Genomic DNA, 17,677 nt, shown 5'->3' on the forward strand with positions numbered 1-17,677 from the left:
TTTTTGTAGGAGCTGTGGACCTTGAGGCCATCGTAGATCCAGCTGAGAGAAAGGCAGTAGAAGGAATGATAAACAACTTTGGGCAGACGCCCTGTCAACTTCTAAAGGTGAGAAGTCTACCAAATAGATATGATGGGGACCAGCCAGACCAGACCAGAGTATTCTTGGCAACAACTGCCATAAAGTTGCTAGAAGTTGCATGTTAATTAGATGCACACACGCACGCACGCACGCACGCACGCACGCACGCACATACACACACACACGTACATTGTTTTCAAGCATATTCTGCATGCTGTAGTCCACATTACATGGCCACATAGTTTCGATGAGTGTGTAACCCCTATTGTGCACAGCAGGTAAGGTATAGTGATGTTTTTGCCCTTATGTCGTAGGATCCCCATCCACGCAGAATGTCGTTTGAAGAGGCGATGCTGCGCATGCAGAGGTTGGAGCCGAGGAAACTCAACCTGTTCAACTTCCTGGGCCAGCTGAAGGCGTTCTTCGTTGAGGTGCACACATCGTATTATTGCCTATCGGTCCATCTATCAATGAGTAGTCACCAAGTGGCACACATATCGGTGGTGGTGGTCACCAATTACTGCAATTCTCTAATGTCGGGACGCACACGTCTGTAAAATAGTTCGAATACAGATTGAGTGCAGAACCTAGAGAGATATGATTTCACACGAGGGAGAGTCTCAGACTGGCTCCGGTTTTGATCAGATTGTAACGCCCCTCATATGTGGCGTGAAAGGTACAGACTGACCATCTATCATGTCTGAACATCTTGTGTGGTAAAATTTTTACTAATGTTGGATTCATTGTAGTCGTAGTAAGTCTGCACTTTTTGACATGTGACCAAGTGTTCAACTAACAATCAATATACTGCGCATGTATTGCCTAATTAATGGTCCCCATAAGTTCATAACTGAGCCTTATCTAAAAAGCGAGGTTTTAACAAAACTAGCTGCATATTATTTTTAAAGTAGAAATCATCTCGTAAGAGCTGCCATTTAAGTAGAGTGTCTAGCAAGTAACTTGAACATCTATATATAGCCAATATCATATAGAGGATGTACATTCAAATAGTATGGTAAGCATTGCAGTGTCGCCCGTATATCAGTCTCTTTCAATTCGTGTGGCATCTGTTATATCTAGGTTGAATTTCCACCATGCACCCTCTTGCCTTCTTGGTTTAAACATCAGTCAAAGTCTCAGTGCTGTACTGCTGCAATGAACCCCGTCAGTCCCACGTGGCCATTAGCAACGGTGTATACACCAGTACACTAGTAGATCTACAGAGATGTATTTGCCTGCAGGTGTCTGCAGAGAAGGAACCTATCATCTATGTGGATGTGCCCAAGAACCAGGCCCGCTCGTTCATCCAGCATGGGATGCCCGATGCAATGGTAATGAATGCAGACGTAAACACGCATCACTGCTACCGAGTGTAACATTTTAGTGTCTATATATTTTATTGAGAAATGATTGTTAAATTGACTACGTCACGAATTTTCTATGGTAAAATATGTAAAAATTTTGTTGCCATTTTTTTACATTAAAAGTAAGAACTAACGGGACTAAACGTATCGTCAAATTCTTACCTGATAAGATTGTTTCTCAACTAGTTAAAAATCAAAAAAACCTGGACGATTTGATATTAGTGTTCCTAACATTAATTGCTTGCTATGGGCTATGTATGAGTCACAGGTGTATGTTTACATCGAACAATATAGTAAAATAAGAAGTATAATGCAGCAATTTAACCATAAAAAGTGAACAGAATTACTTATATTTTGTGAAAAAGTGGAAATATATATATTTTTTTATATATTTACGGTGACGTAATCACTTCAAGTGTTGATCAAGCTAAATTAGCCTCCGTGAGAAGCGTACCTTTCTCGCGTGATGTGTGTCAGGTGTGTAACGGAGAGTGTATAAACTCTTGTGTTTGTTTAGGTGACAATCACAGACTTGGGAGTGGTCGGTGTGCATGGATGGCTACCTTATGATAAATCCATATCCAACTACTTCACATTTGAAAAGGACTCATCGTTAGCCAATGTTAAGTGAGTATACATGTCAGTATGTTAGTATGTGTATGCATACAGTCATGCACCTATTGTTTCAGGTATTATTATAAATATGTGAATTCTCTGTATGATATCTATGTATTATTGGAATCCATCTAGTATTGTATAGTATCACACCCTCTTAACACAATTAATTAATGTCACATTTGACATTATGAAAGAAATTGGATAAATTTGTCTTTTATATAGTATTAGGGATACAATTACTCACAGGTTTCAATGAGTAAGTGAAGTTATCACCACATCTCGTGTATTGGGCAGTTGGGTGGCTTTGCTAATTTGGGTCACACCACAAATCTATATTATTACTGCGTATGTTCATTCCTGATCTTTCTCTTTGCTATCATATGCTTGCTCGTGATATAGATGGCACCACAGGTGAGGTTAGGTGCTAGTTGGTTAGAAAATGTATGGATGTTTGGCATCTTTGATATTCTGCTCTAGCCTATATAGATTTACAATATATAGGTAGTTCCCTAATTCCTGAATCGCTTGTTATTATAATGAATACTATCTTCATATGTACACTCATTTAACCACATTTATTCTGCTATGTACTGGTTCATTTCCCTTCCGTAAGCATGTAAGCTGCTCTTTGTCACTTCCTATTCAATCCATTGCTGAAAGCTCTCACTTTTTAAATTCGCATTGAACTCGATTTATTTTATTTTATATATTCACAGGACGAGAAAGAAAGTGGGCGGTCCATTTTCTCCAGGCTTAAAGGTTGATTCAAGGTTATTTGTGACATCCCACGACGCTCGTCTGCTGTTCTCCGGCGGCCACTGGGACAACAGTATCCGAGTCTACAATCTAACGAAGGGAAAGACTACAGCATACGTCATCCGTCACACGGGTACAAACACCTATACGTCCAGTTGCCATTGATAGCGCATGATTGCAGTAGAATTATGGGATACTTTACATATGAATATTAGGGCCATACATATTAAACGCTTTAGCAGTGAATGAAGAGACTTTCCTTCCTCTCTCCATCCCTCCCTTTCACTTTCTCACTCACTCATTTACTCGCTTATTCACTCATTTATTTAATTTTATATTGTGTTTAACATGAATGTCTCACACTCGGTCACTTTGGCACTCAGTTAGCTACTCAATTAACTTACTTACCATCTCACTTTCTAGTTTGAGCAGTTACTTAGAATCATTGTCATATGCTCTTAGTTTATAATAGTATTATCGTTCTCCCACTAACTCATCATCGTCACTTTAATACTTATTCAAATTAATTTCAATTAATCATTCAAGTCACGTAAACCATTTTATTAAATGATAGTAATGTGTCGTTTTAGACATAGTCACTTGTCTGGATCTGGATAGCTGTGGAAGTCATCTCATCTCAGGTTCACAAGACACTACCTGCATGGTGTGGGAACTCACACAAGACAGGGTAGGTTGACAATATGCTATCTAAAAGATGTTGGAGAATTCGTGAAGCAAATTTAAAAGTGTAAATGACATTCTACAGAAAATCAAGAATATTGCATTTCTGACCGATTTCTTTTCTATCTGAACTTATTGTCATTTAACAGTTTAATTAACTTTTGTTTCAACATTAGAAAATAATTTCTGATATATTTGTCTTTCTAAAAGTAAAGTTTATGCTTGACTTAAGGTGTTCCTTTAATTGTGTATTATTGAATGATCATGCGAAAGCCTATAGAAATTGCTTGAAAGTAGTTTCAAGCTGAGGACCACTATTATAACATAGTAAATACTTTCATATTTCCAGTCTGGTGCATCACTGGGAATTATTGGCAAGCCTTTGCAGATACTTTATGGACACGATGCAGCAGTAACATGTTGTGCCATCTCTATTGAGCTTGACATGGCTGTGTCTGGATCACTGGTATTACAGAGATTATATATTAAATAACGAGCATTCTTTCGATTTTAGTTTCTGAAAATTACATGCTGAATTTAAGCTTTTGCTTACATGAACGCACATGCTTGCACTTGTGCACGCGTGCACCGCACACATGGATGCTAATATAATGCACCTGATGCATATGTGCACAGTTCTTATCAACAATCTCTTAACTGCTGCATTTCAATAGGATGGGACGTGCATCATCCATACTGTGAGGAAGGGACAATATATGCACACGTTGCAGCCGCCGTGTCTGGCTTCACTCATAATACCATCTCTAGCCATCGGTGATCAGGGGCACATCGTAGCTTACTGCAAGGCACAGAGTGGCAGTGAGGTACGTAGGGCTTTTCACCTACTATCACTACCAGCACCCCTTCACAGTCATCACAATAATGTAGTAGCATCTTTAAATCGTTTTGTCTGCATCGATGCCAGCAAGGATAGTATATGAAGAGTACGATTGCAGTGTTTTTCTCAGGCATTTCTGTTCCTGTTCCCAGGCTTATGCTGCATACTCATGGGTTGAGGTTTAGTATATGATGACGTATGTCTCTTGTTGTAGGTGGCATATTCTCTGCACCTCTTCTCGATCAACGGCAAGCACCTCGCCTGCGAGACGGTACCTGCTGCTGTAACACACATGATCATCAGTTCTAACCACCTAGTGACTGGCAATGATGGTGGACAGCTCTCAATTCGTGAACTATTTTGGTAAAGTTGGAAGATAGGCACCTTGATGTTGCCATTTCTTCTCGTTGTGCAATCGATCTTCCCACAGCCTTTCTTCATTTCTCTACGTACAATTCCAATTTTCAAAAACAGTTGCGTTTTCTAAACTTTGTTTTTTTAAGTTGGCGATCGAAAGAGAATTTTGCTCTAGTTGAAAACATGAAGAAAGCTCGGTTTTGTGTATATTGTATGTATCCGAGACATGTGCAGTCTTTGTATGTGTTCTTCGTATGTGTGCCGGCTAGTACTAATCTGTGTTGAATTCCATCTTTACCGATGTGCATGCTGTGTGAGCAGATGATTTGCTAAATAATTGTTTTCATATTGACGATGACAGGTTGAAGCACGTCGTCACTATGCCGCTACACAGCTGCATCCGTTGCCTGTACGTTGCCCCTGGCAACACCCACCTGCTGGCAGGATTGGGAGATGGAAAGGTCATCATTGTGGGCATCGGACAGAAACCGGAGGTGAAGTGAGAAGTCATTGAAAGACGTGTTAGCATGAAATGATGTGGATGCACCGTCTTTCTTCTGTAAAGGTCTTGTTAGGATATCACAGCTCGCTAAAGAAACCTTGGTCGGAGTGATTTTGGAAACCATTAAAAGGCATCGGCTGTTGTATTTTTAAAGTGAATTGTTGTACTTTATAACAACCTACCATGGCGATTTTCGAAAGAATGGCTAGAAAGAATGTTAGTGTGGCGACTTACATTTCGCATTTCATTGGTAATTGAATTTTTTTGGATTCTCATTAATGAACTTTTGTTTAAGATTCAGAAATATTTATTTAAATGAAGTCTATGCATTACTATCTTCAGTAGGGTCCACGGTTTCTAATATCTCAACTTGGCCCTATATTTGAGGTATAGGATCATGTACTGTCGAAGTTTGGACGCGAAAGTCAAAGGCAACATAGGGCACATTTTTAAGTTTTTCAAAATATGGTCTTGGCAAACCTAGTGAAAATAATATGTGTTTTAGCTGCAACGGTCATTTTTATTATTTTACTTAGGCAGGAGCTGGCCAGCGATTGACAATTTACAGAACAGTTTGATTAAGTGCACTGTGTTTTAATAATGTTGGTAGTGATTAGCTAGAATGATAAAGTTCTTTACTTAATATAATACATTATAACCCAATCTTGTAGACAATCTAGGTTTGAATATATTCATTTAACATGCTAGTCAATAAGCTGCCTGGGAATACATCTTAAGGATAATTTAAAGTGTTACTAATTACTACTATTTGCAAATATGAATTTTAATAGTAATCCTTGTATTTATTAAAGTTGACTTGTATGTTGATGGTTTAACTATTACAAACATATTTGCAGGCACGCACATACACACACATACAAGGATAATTGACAACACGCACGCACGTGCAGACGTGCGCATGGGCACAGATGCTTGGACGCACACGGTAACACCCCAACACACATACAGGAAGACTGACATGACTTTATTTAAACTAATTGCTATTATTTTCACCTTAAGTCTGTCTTAAATCATTAGTATCCATTTAATATCTATAGTGTTTTAATGATGATTCTGCATAAATTTTAATATTGGCCTATGAAAGACATCTATTAATTACTGCAATAATCTCATGACTCTGGGGTGCAGTGTTCTGTTTATAGTCAGCTCTTGTATTGTTCCATCATCTATACTAGATATGTAGTCTTTTTAGATAGATAGAAACGATGTTATTACTGAATGGTTACTCATGAAATCCGAAGGTGTATCAGTGCAATCCTGGTCACTTCGTGGTCAATAATAATTGTTAACGTTGTTCAAGTGGAACACTGGTCACTAACCAGTCAACATTGTAACTAGTGCCAAATTGTAAAGTGAAAAAAACGTATTCTGTACAGATGTACAGTCATGTAAATGTTGTACGATAATGACTTTACAGCTCTTATGACTTTAGTGTGTAGTATATTAACCTAGAAGTTAGTAGCTATTGCTGTGTTAGTGCTAGTTTTCACATTGGTTCTCTAGAACCCACATCGTTAGGCTAGCATGTTCAATTGCTTTGCCTTTCAGTATTGTGTGATTACGTATAGAAATGACTGGACTAATGTCTAATTAACACATGTAAATGTTATTTGTAAGCTTCCAATTTTGCAGTCGGTAAATTACACGTTGCTGTCAAAGTCCTGAGCAATTGGATGTGCGAGGATAAAGATGACATTACTGTCATTTCTGACTCAAATCTACTATGCAAGTAATGTTTTCAAACTGGGAAATGCCTACGTACTTCCAAACACGATACAGAAATCAGGGAAGCTCTGCCCAAAGGCCCCAATCTTACCACATTTTAGTGTATTTGTTATTCATTTGCATGTGGTGTGATTCCCCGAGGATCAGTGCGTTTCTCATCTGTTTAGAAATGGGTGCAATATCTGACCCAGATTAGTCTGAGAAAGCTGCTTTGACTGGTCAGTGTGACCATAATATCGATTAGAGAAAGCTGCTTTGACTGGTCAATATGACCGTAATATTTATCAGAGGTAGCAGCTTTCACTGGCCAGTATGACGATATTGTCAATGGAATGGGATTTTATTTCAGCCAGTGTAACAGTAATTATTGCTGGTGATTAATTAGTGCAATGAGAGTTTTAATGAGGTGATTGTTTGAATTGCTGCGAAGATTTATATAATCAAAATCATATTCAGGCAAATGTACTCAACTTATCGAATTGTACATTTAAAGAACGCATTGTGAATATATTCTTCTTTTCATGACTAGGTTAGCTCATTCTGTTGGAATTAGCTTAAAATACTTGTTTCACTCCATTTTTTATGCCATTTTAACATGTATATGTAAGCATTTGTACAGTTTTTTTTGCATAATCATAAACTAATGCTCATTTTTATTTTTCGTTACAGTCTATACACATAGATTAACCATATAGGCCAGTGGTTCCCAACCTTTTGGACTCCCCGTACCCCTAATTTTTTTACGCTATCTCCTAACAGGGGCATGTACAGGATTTGTACCAGGGGGGGGTCTAACCGTAACCCAAACTTGCGAGCATGCAAAGGGGGCCCCTCCCCAGAAAAATTTTGAAATCAGACCCCCTTAGATGCGTTTTCTGCGCGAGCAGGGGGGGGTCCAGATTCCCTGGCCCCCCCCTGTACACGCCCCTGCATAAGCAAAATGAAAAACCAACACTGATGTATTGTCATGAATATTTTGACATCATGTTTATGTTTTATTAATGCAGTCGCACAGCGAATTTTCCCAATGAAGCGCACTGTGCACTAAACGACAGTTTAATGAGAAGACTGCTGCTGCATGGCAGAAACTAACTTTTTGAACCACGGTTCAGTTTTTGACAGACCGACTCTCATGTCTCTGCGGATGTCAAGGCGGTTACGGGCTTTTGTCTTGATTGTAACCATCGCTGAAAAGCCTGCTTCACACAGGTAGCTGGTTACAAACGTAACTAGAACGGAAATAGCTTCACGAGCCATAGCCGGGTAGGCCTCGCGTATCTGCTGACTGCACCAAAATTCAGTTACTGACGTTGTTTCTAGGAGGCGCTTCAGTGGCTGTTTAGGAATGTTGCTACTGCCCTGACGCACAGAGGGGTAACCCTACCACACTCGTGCTGCGGGGACGTATGTCTACTGCTGCGCTGGCACGCGGAGGGTACCACTCTGTCGCTTGCTTGCCTCGACCGAAAACCATGATTTGTTGGCACTGTCCATAGAGATGCCTGAATCACTACATCATTATATATCACTACTTTTTTTAAATTGTCTAAGAGGCTTCCCAGGTACCCCCTGTGGTGTTCGCTGGTACCCCCAGGTGGTACTAGTACCCCCGGTTGGGAACCAGGGATATAGGCATTGTTAAATGCACTCACAGTTTCTGACTGTCTCATATTATGAATCTGATTTGTCTTGTTTTAGTAGAAGTATTATGCAAATCCAAAAATGCAAAAAATAAAACAAACATGCTTTGCAGTATTAACAATACTCTGTATTTTTTGCAGTATTTATTATAAAACTAACACGACAGAACCTTAATCAAGTAAAAAAAATGTCAAAAAATATGCAGTTTTTACTTACACAGTAAAATGTACAGGACCGGTAATTCGACACTAGTGGGTTTTTAATAAAACCAAAAATTCCCTTGTAATCTTTTCATATTGCAACACTAGTACTTTCCATTTGATTTCACAACATTTACTCCCCATTGAAATTAGTTTCAATTACTGTTGACAATGTGAACCTGACATGATCATGATGATGGTGCCACCATAGCTGCAGCTTGGCTACTTCTTTAGAAAGTGCTGATGATGTGCTGCACTGCTTCTTTGCACCTTGTAGATGTTTCTCTTTATCCTGTCTTCCACAGAACCTTTGCCAGCAGCCTGTGCCACCATCGGCCTGCAATAATTTATGCTTACAGTGAATTGCGCTCATACGTTGCAGACATCTCTCACGGTTTTCGCCTCTGCACTTCAAGATATGAGCAATAAGGCAGACACAGCATGCAGTAACCTCAAATAAAACATCCATCAAGCGCAGTCTACAGTCTGTGAGATTAAGTATGTGTAGCATTTCAGAGGAGGGGGATGCATGAGTCAAGGGTACAAAATTTCATAAATTTTTAATAATGATGCCTGGTTGCAGTATGGTAGAATCAGTTAATTAACTGACTTAATGTTGAATTAAGCATTAATGCTGACGCAATAACACAGAGGAAAAGAGCCAAAGCTACAGGGAAGTTGTGTCTAATTATAGGCTAGATGAACTAAACATGATGTGAAATGGAAATAAAAATGTGATAATTAACGTGAAGATTTGAAAATTAAATTGAAACCATAGCTACCATATAAAGGCAGAGCAAACACAGCTGTGGACTACGTGTGTTTATCCCACCACGGATTTTGACAACCAAAATCAAACTGGTTGAACAGTGTTGACGACAAATATGCAGGATATCCGGCTTTACCACCAAGTAAGTTATGGTCACGTTAAGTAGGACAGAATTTGTGTGTACTGCCCAAACCCTTCACTTCTGCATCCCAATTGCTACTGATTCTACAGTCTTCAACACAGCAGCACTCACGCAATAAACTTTGCCCCATGCTTTCCATGATCAGCCTCCTCTTTGCTCTCATCTTTGCTGTACTCATCTACTTTTCTCCTCCTTTGCTCCTCTCTCCACTTTGCATTGTCCATCATCTCTAACATCTTCTCTTCTAGTTCCTTCTCTGTTAGCTTCCTGAAATACAATTGAATTCATATACAGTAAAACTCGCATAAGTCGACACTTGTGGGACCAGCATATTTGTGTCGACTTACGAAAATGGCGACTTACGCGTAAGTCGACATTTTTTTGCTTTATACAATGCAATTTGACTTATGTAATGCGCGTATACACTGTATTAGCTGCCTCGTGATTGCTGCAACGAGTATGCATAATGAACAAGCGAACAATGGGAATGAAGCAATCACTGCATACAGTCATGTACACAACATATATGCACACAGCAACAAGTCACATGATGAGCGAGCTTCTCTGCGTTCACACAGTGTACATCGTACATCACATAATGCCATTCGTTGACCATATGTGCTGTATTAGCAATCGTGAGTATGCGCGCGCGTGCGACTGAGCGTGCTGTGAGTATGCAGGCACCGTCGTGCGTGGAGTGCATATGTATCGCGTATGGTCATGCACGTGTGTTTTGTGTGTGTTGTGTGTGTTCGCTGTGTGGTGTGTGCTCGCTGTGTGTGTGTTGCGCGGCCTTGCGTGCGTGTATGATCTTCGTCGGTTGCATCTAACTGCCTTTCTAGTGATATATATCATATACGTATATACATATTATAGGAGTGCTATCAAAATTGATACCACTCCTGATATTATGCAATTGCCAGGACATTTGCCGGTGCACGATTCTGCCAAATTTCTTGGAACAACTTGCTGGAAAAAATACGGTAATTCCGCCGAGGCGTGCTCTGCCGAATGAACTAGTTACGTACTGCTATAGCAGAATTAGTTTTTCAGGGAGTCGCACGGACTCCTGCATATGTCAAAATCACGAGGCAGGTCCGCAGTAAATCACGGGAGTATTTTGACTCGATCCAGACTCGCGTTAATTTCGCACCCTGGCATTGGCTGCATTACACTATATACACTGTATACAGTGGGGAATCTGGGGGACGTGTGCCGAGCTGCGAGCTGGAAAAAAAACACAATGCGTCCAAGCAAACAATGCGATTCAAACAATCTGTCTGTGACAGCCAGCTTGCGCATTCCCTAGACCGTACACGGCACCATCGGCATTTATGATGACGACTTACAGATGGGAAATTACTGTTGTTTGTAGTACATGGGACCCATCTGAGGGCGTCGACTTGTACATAATGACGACTTATAAATGTCGACTTAGGCGGGGCTATTCCAATGGAACTACTATAAGAGCGAATCGGGACTTTGACTTCCCTGTCGACTTATTCGAATTGACGACTTAGACGATGACGACTTATGCGAGTTTTACTGTACAGGCAGAAAACCTCATGTACATGTAGAATACATTTAAAGGGATAGTAGACTCTAGGATTTTACTGCATACAACAGTACTTACTGTATAACAAATCGTCTATAACCACACGTATTTGTTACCAGATACCTAATTTAATTGTTATAATCAATTACATACGCTACGAAATTTGAACGGAGCCATGACACCTGCGACCGTGCTGCCACCCCAAAAAAGTTGCGTATTTGACAATTTATTTTGCACGTTACAGACCGAGGGCTAATCACAAAAGTGCAATTATATTTATATCTAAATGCTATTTGACCGAACGATATTCATTTTAGGGCAAATTTATCCATATTATAACTGAAACTATATGCCGTTTATAAGATACTAGCTGCTGGTACCCGCTGCGCTGGGTAAAATCGTGCTACTAATTCATACTACTAATAATGGGACACAATAGGAACATTGGGTAAAAATCGACAATAACATTGCACACAATATAAATATTTAGAAATCAGTCTAATAAGATAATAAGCATGGGAAAAACTGTTACGTATGACATTTATATGACAGCACAACCCAACTTAGAACCCCTGGAACATAATAGTAATATGGTGTAAATGACAGAAAGTTATTATAACAGCATGTACGAATGGGTTGGACTTTTCATTTGAAAACCTCTTGATAAACAATGTTTTTCGTGTTATTCTCTGGTGGAAATATGTAAAGATTCCTGGCGTCTCGAACTGTTGAGCTCCCCACGTACGGCATGCACGTATGGCACGTACGGCACGTAACAGCATGTACGAATGGGTTGCGCTTCTCATTTCAAAGCTTGTTGATAAACAATGCAGTCGTAACCTCTGAACTGGCTGTGCTCTGTTTTAGCTCGGTGCTCGGTTTCGGTTTCACAATACCAGCAGCTGATGGAATGAGTGATCGATTTTTCTCTGTGTGGCAGCACTGTACAGTCAGTGCTGACATTGTGTGAAGATTCACGAATTGAGGGGTTTTTCACGGATTTTTCGGTGAGTTTGACGGTTTGGCAGGTTTTTTTAAGCTAGGAACACTCCCCGGGTATAAGAGATGGCCCTGTGAAAATTGCATCCAGATCGCTTGGGCGGTTTGGCCGCCTATAGGGAAGATACATACATACATACGAACTCAAATATATATTAGATTACAATCCTTTTGCTTTTAAATTAATAAATAAGAAACACCCTCAGTATGTAGCCCTTGGCTGAAACGTGGTTTTGCGCAACTCATCAGATTGTGCGCTTTGAGTGGCGCCACCGTCGTTGTAATCAAACTGTAGTCGTTAGTTTTAAAACATTTTTTAATAATATTTCTAATGGTGAATGAACCATGAAACTTTTTATGTAGCATAATTTTAACCTAAATTAACTGAAAATGACCCTAGAACCTAAAGTAAACGATCCCTTTAATTCATTGCATTAAATTGCATCCTCTTGTCACATAACATGGTTAATGTTTAAAGAAAGAAGAGTAATTAGATTACGATTTCTAGGTATACCTTTTTGGTTTAGGTTTTATGTACTTTTCCTCTATTTTCGGTGGCGTTTTGCTCTTGGCCCTTAACCTAGGAGAATTAGACTTGCTTGTGCTACCATCCTTATCCTTTGCATTCTGCAATGATTAAAAGGGAAAAATACCATGTAAATTTAAGCCTTAATGGTAGCGCTTAAAAGGATGGTATACAGATGTTCCAATCATTTAACGTGGAGACCCCAGCTTAGATATCCTGCAGTGGGGATGGCTTGCACTATTACAAAATGTTCCGAAAATGCAACAAATATGCAATAACTTTAAGCCACGGCAGAATGTTTTGATGGATAGATACACATGAAATGACCGACTTACTACCCGACTAATAACAATAGGCCTACGCAAGAACTAAAATCCTCCAATCAGAAAAGCACTATAGTTATTTGTTAATCGTCTAAGTAATGTAGTTAACTGACAGTGTGAACTTCAACAAATTGTAAATTTTTTAAACAAATAACAGATTATTTTTATCTTAGAGAAGCACCGATAACTGTGGTCATTTGTCTGTACAGTTATCATCGAAATTTAAAGCTGTTGCCAGAGCACTACTTTATCAAGGTTTCAGATGTGCCAAGGAAACGTTATAAAAGCACTAATAAAAGCATAAAAAGCAACAAATAAAAGTAGCAAAACAAATCTTAAAATTTGTTTCTTGAAAATAGATATGTCGAGAGTAGGTATCTAAACATTACATAACCGAATACATTCTGTTCAACTGCACTCTTTGACTTATGTTTTGCTTAGTTATTCACACACAAACTCACAATAAAAAACGAAATATTACCCTCACAATAAGTCCATATGCAACTCGTTTATCACCACCTTCCTCCTCCTGCTCCCTGTACATGTCTTGAATCTTACGAGAACTGTCGACCTCTTCCTCTGTATTTGTTGGATGATTCACTGTGGCTGGATATTCCTCTTTGTATTGTGACTTCCTATCATCCCCTTCTGAAGAGTGGCGTTTTCTCCTGGCTTCCTTTTTTGACGATTTATGTCTTCTCTTTTTCTTCTCTTCTGAAGAACAGTCCTTTCTCTTGACTTCATCATCTGAAGAGTGCCTATGTCTTTTATCGGCATCTTTTGCATGAGAGTGTTGCCTCTTCTTTGAATTTCTTATAGAATACTCTTCCCTTTCCCTAATGCCGTCTTCTAACAAAAGGTGTTTTTGCCCATGTTTATCTACTAATGTGTGGCGCATCTTTGTATTCTCATCTTCCTTTGTTGGATCTTTACAGGATGTTTGATGTTCGAGAAGGCGTTCCCTACTTACTGACCGATGACTATGCTCAGACTTACTTCCACAATCTCTTCTTTCTCTTCTTTCCGACCGCTTCTGTCTATGCCTCACAATTGCAGCCGAGCGTTCCTTTCTCGGATGTTCGCTAGAGCTGTCAGATTCGCTGCTGCTGTCGTGCCTGTGCCTACGCTTGCTCGAGTGATCTTTATACCTACGCTCTGTGTCAAGCTGAGGGTCAGTCCTGGTTTTGTGCCGTGATTCCTGGTTATCACTATCAGAGCCACTGGAAATAGCAAGAGAAGCCTTGAGCTTCTTTTTCATCTTTAATAAGGTGATGAGTTTTGCATCAATATCTTCTTCGTCTGACAATCCGTGTTTTTTGTGCTTCTTTCCTTTTTTATTCTTCTTGCTTTTTTGCCGTTCTTCTGCCTAAAACATATTAACATAAGTAAGCTTAGCACAGTGCCACGTGTCTACGAAAATGATTTTTAGCACATTTAGTAATTGTTTCTTGCAGATGTTAAGTACGAACAGAGTTCACAAATTCAAAATATTATATTGACCAACTGCATTTTCTCGCAGTTATAAATACCCATGCACTCTTGGCCACTGTCACTCATCTGCCATTCTTGGCACTCCGAAACAGTCGATACATACGAAAAATACGCAACAGAAATTAATTTCAAACACAACAATCACTGCACAGAAAAATTTTGAAATATTATTGACACGACATAGACTCTCTTGATCCGCTGATCTGTTACTGCCAACGTGCAAGCATGTTTATACCGCTGCTATCCCCATCTAGTGGACCGAAACTCAAGAATTAGCAGTTTTCGGCCGCAAGAGTTCCACGCGAGATTCGCGTTGCATGAAAACCATTGCGGCACCTATAAAAAATGAATTTGCACTCTATGAGCTCTACTACCCACTTTAAATACAAATTATTAATTACCATTTTTTGAAGCTGCTTCATCTTTACAGGATTATTAAAAATTTCTCTTTTTTTCTCTTCTTCTTTCATCCTGTTGAGAGAGAAATGCAAATGGGTGGAACGCGGTCAGCTGGGGTTCACCAAAGTAATCATAGTAATGATAATAACTAAATTTTTCCCATTGACAACACGAGTGACTAAGATCAATGCAGTGAAGGAATGATGTCACAGACATACCAGTCCTTGTGTTTTAAGGCGCGCGATCGCGCGCCTCGATCGATCAGGAGAAGTGTGAAAAAACGCGCATCTAAGCATTATCAAAACGCACCCCTCATCTTCGTGTTTTGTTTTTCATTAATTCAACTTATGAACTCGAAGATAAACGCAAACGGTTGTAAACATCACGGACATTGCCGGAAGTCGGTTCACATGTTTATAACGACAGTTGTAACGTTTATACCAACAGCAGTCTTTAACATTAATTCATCCGCTCATCACTTATGATTAAAGTTTTTAGTGAAGTTTTATTGCAAAACATGTATGTTTTTTTTAAATGAAACTGAAATACCTCAAATTGACAAAAATGCAAACAAGTGACTGAATGATTATGATGTTGCAAATACTATTAAAGTTTTAATAGTCTGCTTTAAAAAATTGAGTGTTGTTCCTTTTTGACTAAACATGCTAAATGTGTGATTCAAGTTATCCATCAATATGTTCAAGAACTGATATTTTGTTAGATGAAATAAAAATCACCTAAAAAATGTCCGAATTAAGAGTACAAATGCAGAGCTAATTTTTATCCCAAAATGCTGGAAATGGCATTTCATGAAGTCTAGATTTCAATTTTTCCCGGGGGGGCATGCCCCCGAACCCCCTAGTTTGCCTCGTCAAGCCAAGGTGTGTGATTTTTCACTCGCCTGTCTTTTTCAAAACACAAGGACTGACATACCACATGTAAAATTAATAAAAAGATCAGCCATCACCTTATTTTCATTCATAATCTAATATATATTAATATTACCTTATAGCAAGCAATGGATCCTCTCTAATTTTGCTTTCACTATCTATAGTTGAGGAACCATGGTTATGCCCAAATTTGGCTCCTGGCTTGTCTGGAAAAGCAGATAACATACAAAATACAGGGAATAAATTAATTTTTAAATATTTGTTGAGTTAAATTTTTTAATACAGTAAAACTCGCATAAGTCGACACTTTTGGGACCAGCATATTTGTGCCAACTTACGAAAATGACGATATACGTGTAAGTTGTCATTTTGTCGACTTATATGTAAGTCGCCCAAATGACGACTTATGCACGTATATCGTCATTTTGACGATTTACAAAGCCGGTATTTCGACGACTTGGCGAGTGTCAAGCTGATATTTCGCCAGGCTTTATATCTACATGAACTACTTTTGCGACGCGACGCGACTGTTTCCACACGAGCTGAAAAAAAACACAATGCGTCCAAATGAACAATGTGAATGAAACAATCAGTGCAAACAGCAACAATTCATGTAAACTCAGTTGCGCGATCTACAATCGTCAGTTCGACCATGGTTCGACCTAAGCGCATATCTGCGACAACCAGCTCGCACATCCCCTAGAGTCCTAGACCGTACACTGAGCCATCGGCATTTCTGACGACGACTTACAGATGGGAAATTACTGTTGTTTTTATTACATGGGACCGGTCTGAGGGAGACGACTTGTACATAATGACGACTTATAAAGGATGACTTAAGCGGGGCTATTCCAATAAATTTACTATGAGATAAAATCGGGACTTTGACTTCCATGGCGACTTATGCGAATTGACGAGTTAGACGATGACGACTTATGCGAGTTTTACTGTATAACTTGTAATTTAATTTTGGAATTTGGCTGACAAAGCTTTCATGTTAGTTACTTTGTTAGTAAATGTTTAGAATTTATCACGAAACTAAACCAAACAATATATACAACCAAACACTGGAAAAAACCACGACTAAATCATTGACTGAGTACACATCAGCAACACATGTGAAACTTGCAACTTATCTTTCCTAGATAATTTATGTATTGTTGATATACCATTAACACATGATCAATACAATATAATCAAGAACACATGTATTAGGGCTCTTCCAAAACACATATATGGGGTCTGACCAACCGATAAATTCTCAATATAAACCCTATAGAATCTATAACCATTCTATACCTATGTTCATTATAATTATAATGAACATATGTATAGAATGGTTATATAGATATTCTATGTATTATTATGTAATATTATGATGTATGTACATGTTCATGGTAATACCTAATATGCTTTCCTCTTGGTGCTGTCCTTCTAGTTGTTCAAATGCTCTATCGACTTTCCTCCCCATCAGGTACTCATCCCGCTCCACAGTGGGCTTGTTGTACATCCATCCCAAATTTTCCTGCATCTTCCTGCTGGCAGAATAAATCATGTGTGTATACTTTACTTCTGAATAATTTGTGAAAACCATAAATGATTGGACCTTACATGTAAAAGCGATTTCGCTCCCGTCAGCTTTCAAAGCGCTCTGGTAACAACAATTACGAGAGCGAAAATTTTGGAAGATACAAGAAAAAATCGCTCCCATGCCGCCGCAGCGTTAGCAATTAGTTCCGACCCGGCGGGGGGCCTGAGCCCGCCAATGTTTTGCTCGGGCCACCATCTCTACGAAACTC

General features: G+C 39.2%; 2 protein-coding genes across 3 annotated transcripts in view; one reads left to right on the forward strand and one right to left on the reverse strand.

The window, feature by feature from the left end:
• LOC106809168 (neurobeachin-like protein 1) overlaps positions 1 to 7,476 on the forward strand; it is a 37,571-nt gene extending 30,095 nt beyond the window's left edge. The window contains exons 42-51 of the mRNA XM_014812153.1: positions 7 to 107; positions 396 to 512; positions 1,323 to 1,412; positions 1,963 to 2,072; positions 2,780 to 2,952; positions 3,410 to 3,507; positions 3,850 to 3,966; positions 4,175 to 4,324; positions 4,553 to 4,701; positions 5,057 to 7,476. Coding sequence (XP_014667639.1) covers positions 7 to 107; positions 396 to 512; positions 1,323 to 1,412; positions 1,963 to 2,072; positions 2,780 to 2,952; positions 3,410 to 3,507; positions 3,850 to 3,966; positions 4,175 to 4,324; positions 4,553 to 4,701; positions 5,057 to 5,198 — 1,247 coding nt within the window. The 3' untranslated portion in view covers positions 5,199 to 7,476. The remainder of the gene's footprint in view (positions 1 to 6; positions 108 to 395; positions 513 to 1,322; positions 1,413 to 1,962; positions 2,073 to 2,779; positions 2,953 to 3,409; positions 3,508 to 3,849; positions 3,967 to 4,174; positions 4,325 to 4,552; positions 4,702 to 5,056) is intronic.
• Positions 7,477 to 8,689: 1,213 nt separating this feature from the next.
• Positions 8,690 to 17,677, reverse strand: part of LOC106809171 (pre-mRNA-splicing factor CWC25 homolog) — a 13,698-nt gene continuing 4,710 nt past the window's right edge. For both annotated transcript variants that reach the window (XM_014812157.1, XM_014812156.1), the window contains 7 exons: positions 17,283 to 17,413; positions 15,994 to 16,084; positions 14,991 to 15,060; positions 13,580 to 14,464; positions 12,764 to 12,876; positions 9,807 to 9,962; positions 8,690 to 9,121 (listed from right to left, as the gene is read on the reverse strand). In XM_014812157.1, coding sequence (XP_014667643.1) covers positions 9,007 to 9,121; positions 9,807 to 9,962; positions 12,764 to 12,876; positions 13,580 to 14,464; positions 14,991 to 15,060; positions 15,994 to 16,084; positions 17,283 to 17,409 — 1,557 coding nt within the window. In that variant the 5' untranslated portion in view covers positions 17,410 to 17,413 and the 3' untranslated portion in view covers positions 8,690 to 9,006. The remainder of the gene's footprint in view (positions 9,122 to 9,806; positions 9,963 to 12,763; positions 12,877 to 13,579; positions 14,465 to 14,990; positions 15,061 to 15,993; positions 16,085 to 17,282; positions 17,414 to 17,677) is intronic.

Source organism: Priapulus caudatus, unplaced genomic scaffold (assembly GCF_000485595.1).
Source record: "Priapulus caudatus unplaced genomic scaffold, Priapulus_caudatus-5.0.1 Scaffold333, whole genome shotgun sequence".
Classification (NCBI taxonomy): domain Eukaryota; kingdom Metazoa; phylum Priapulida; class Priapulimorpha; order Priapulimorphida; family Priapulidae; genus Priapulus; species Priapulus caudatus.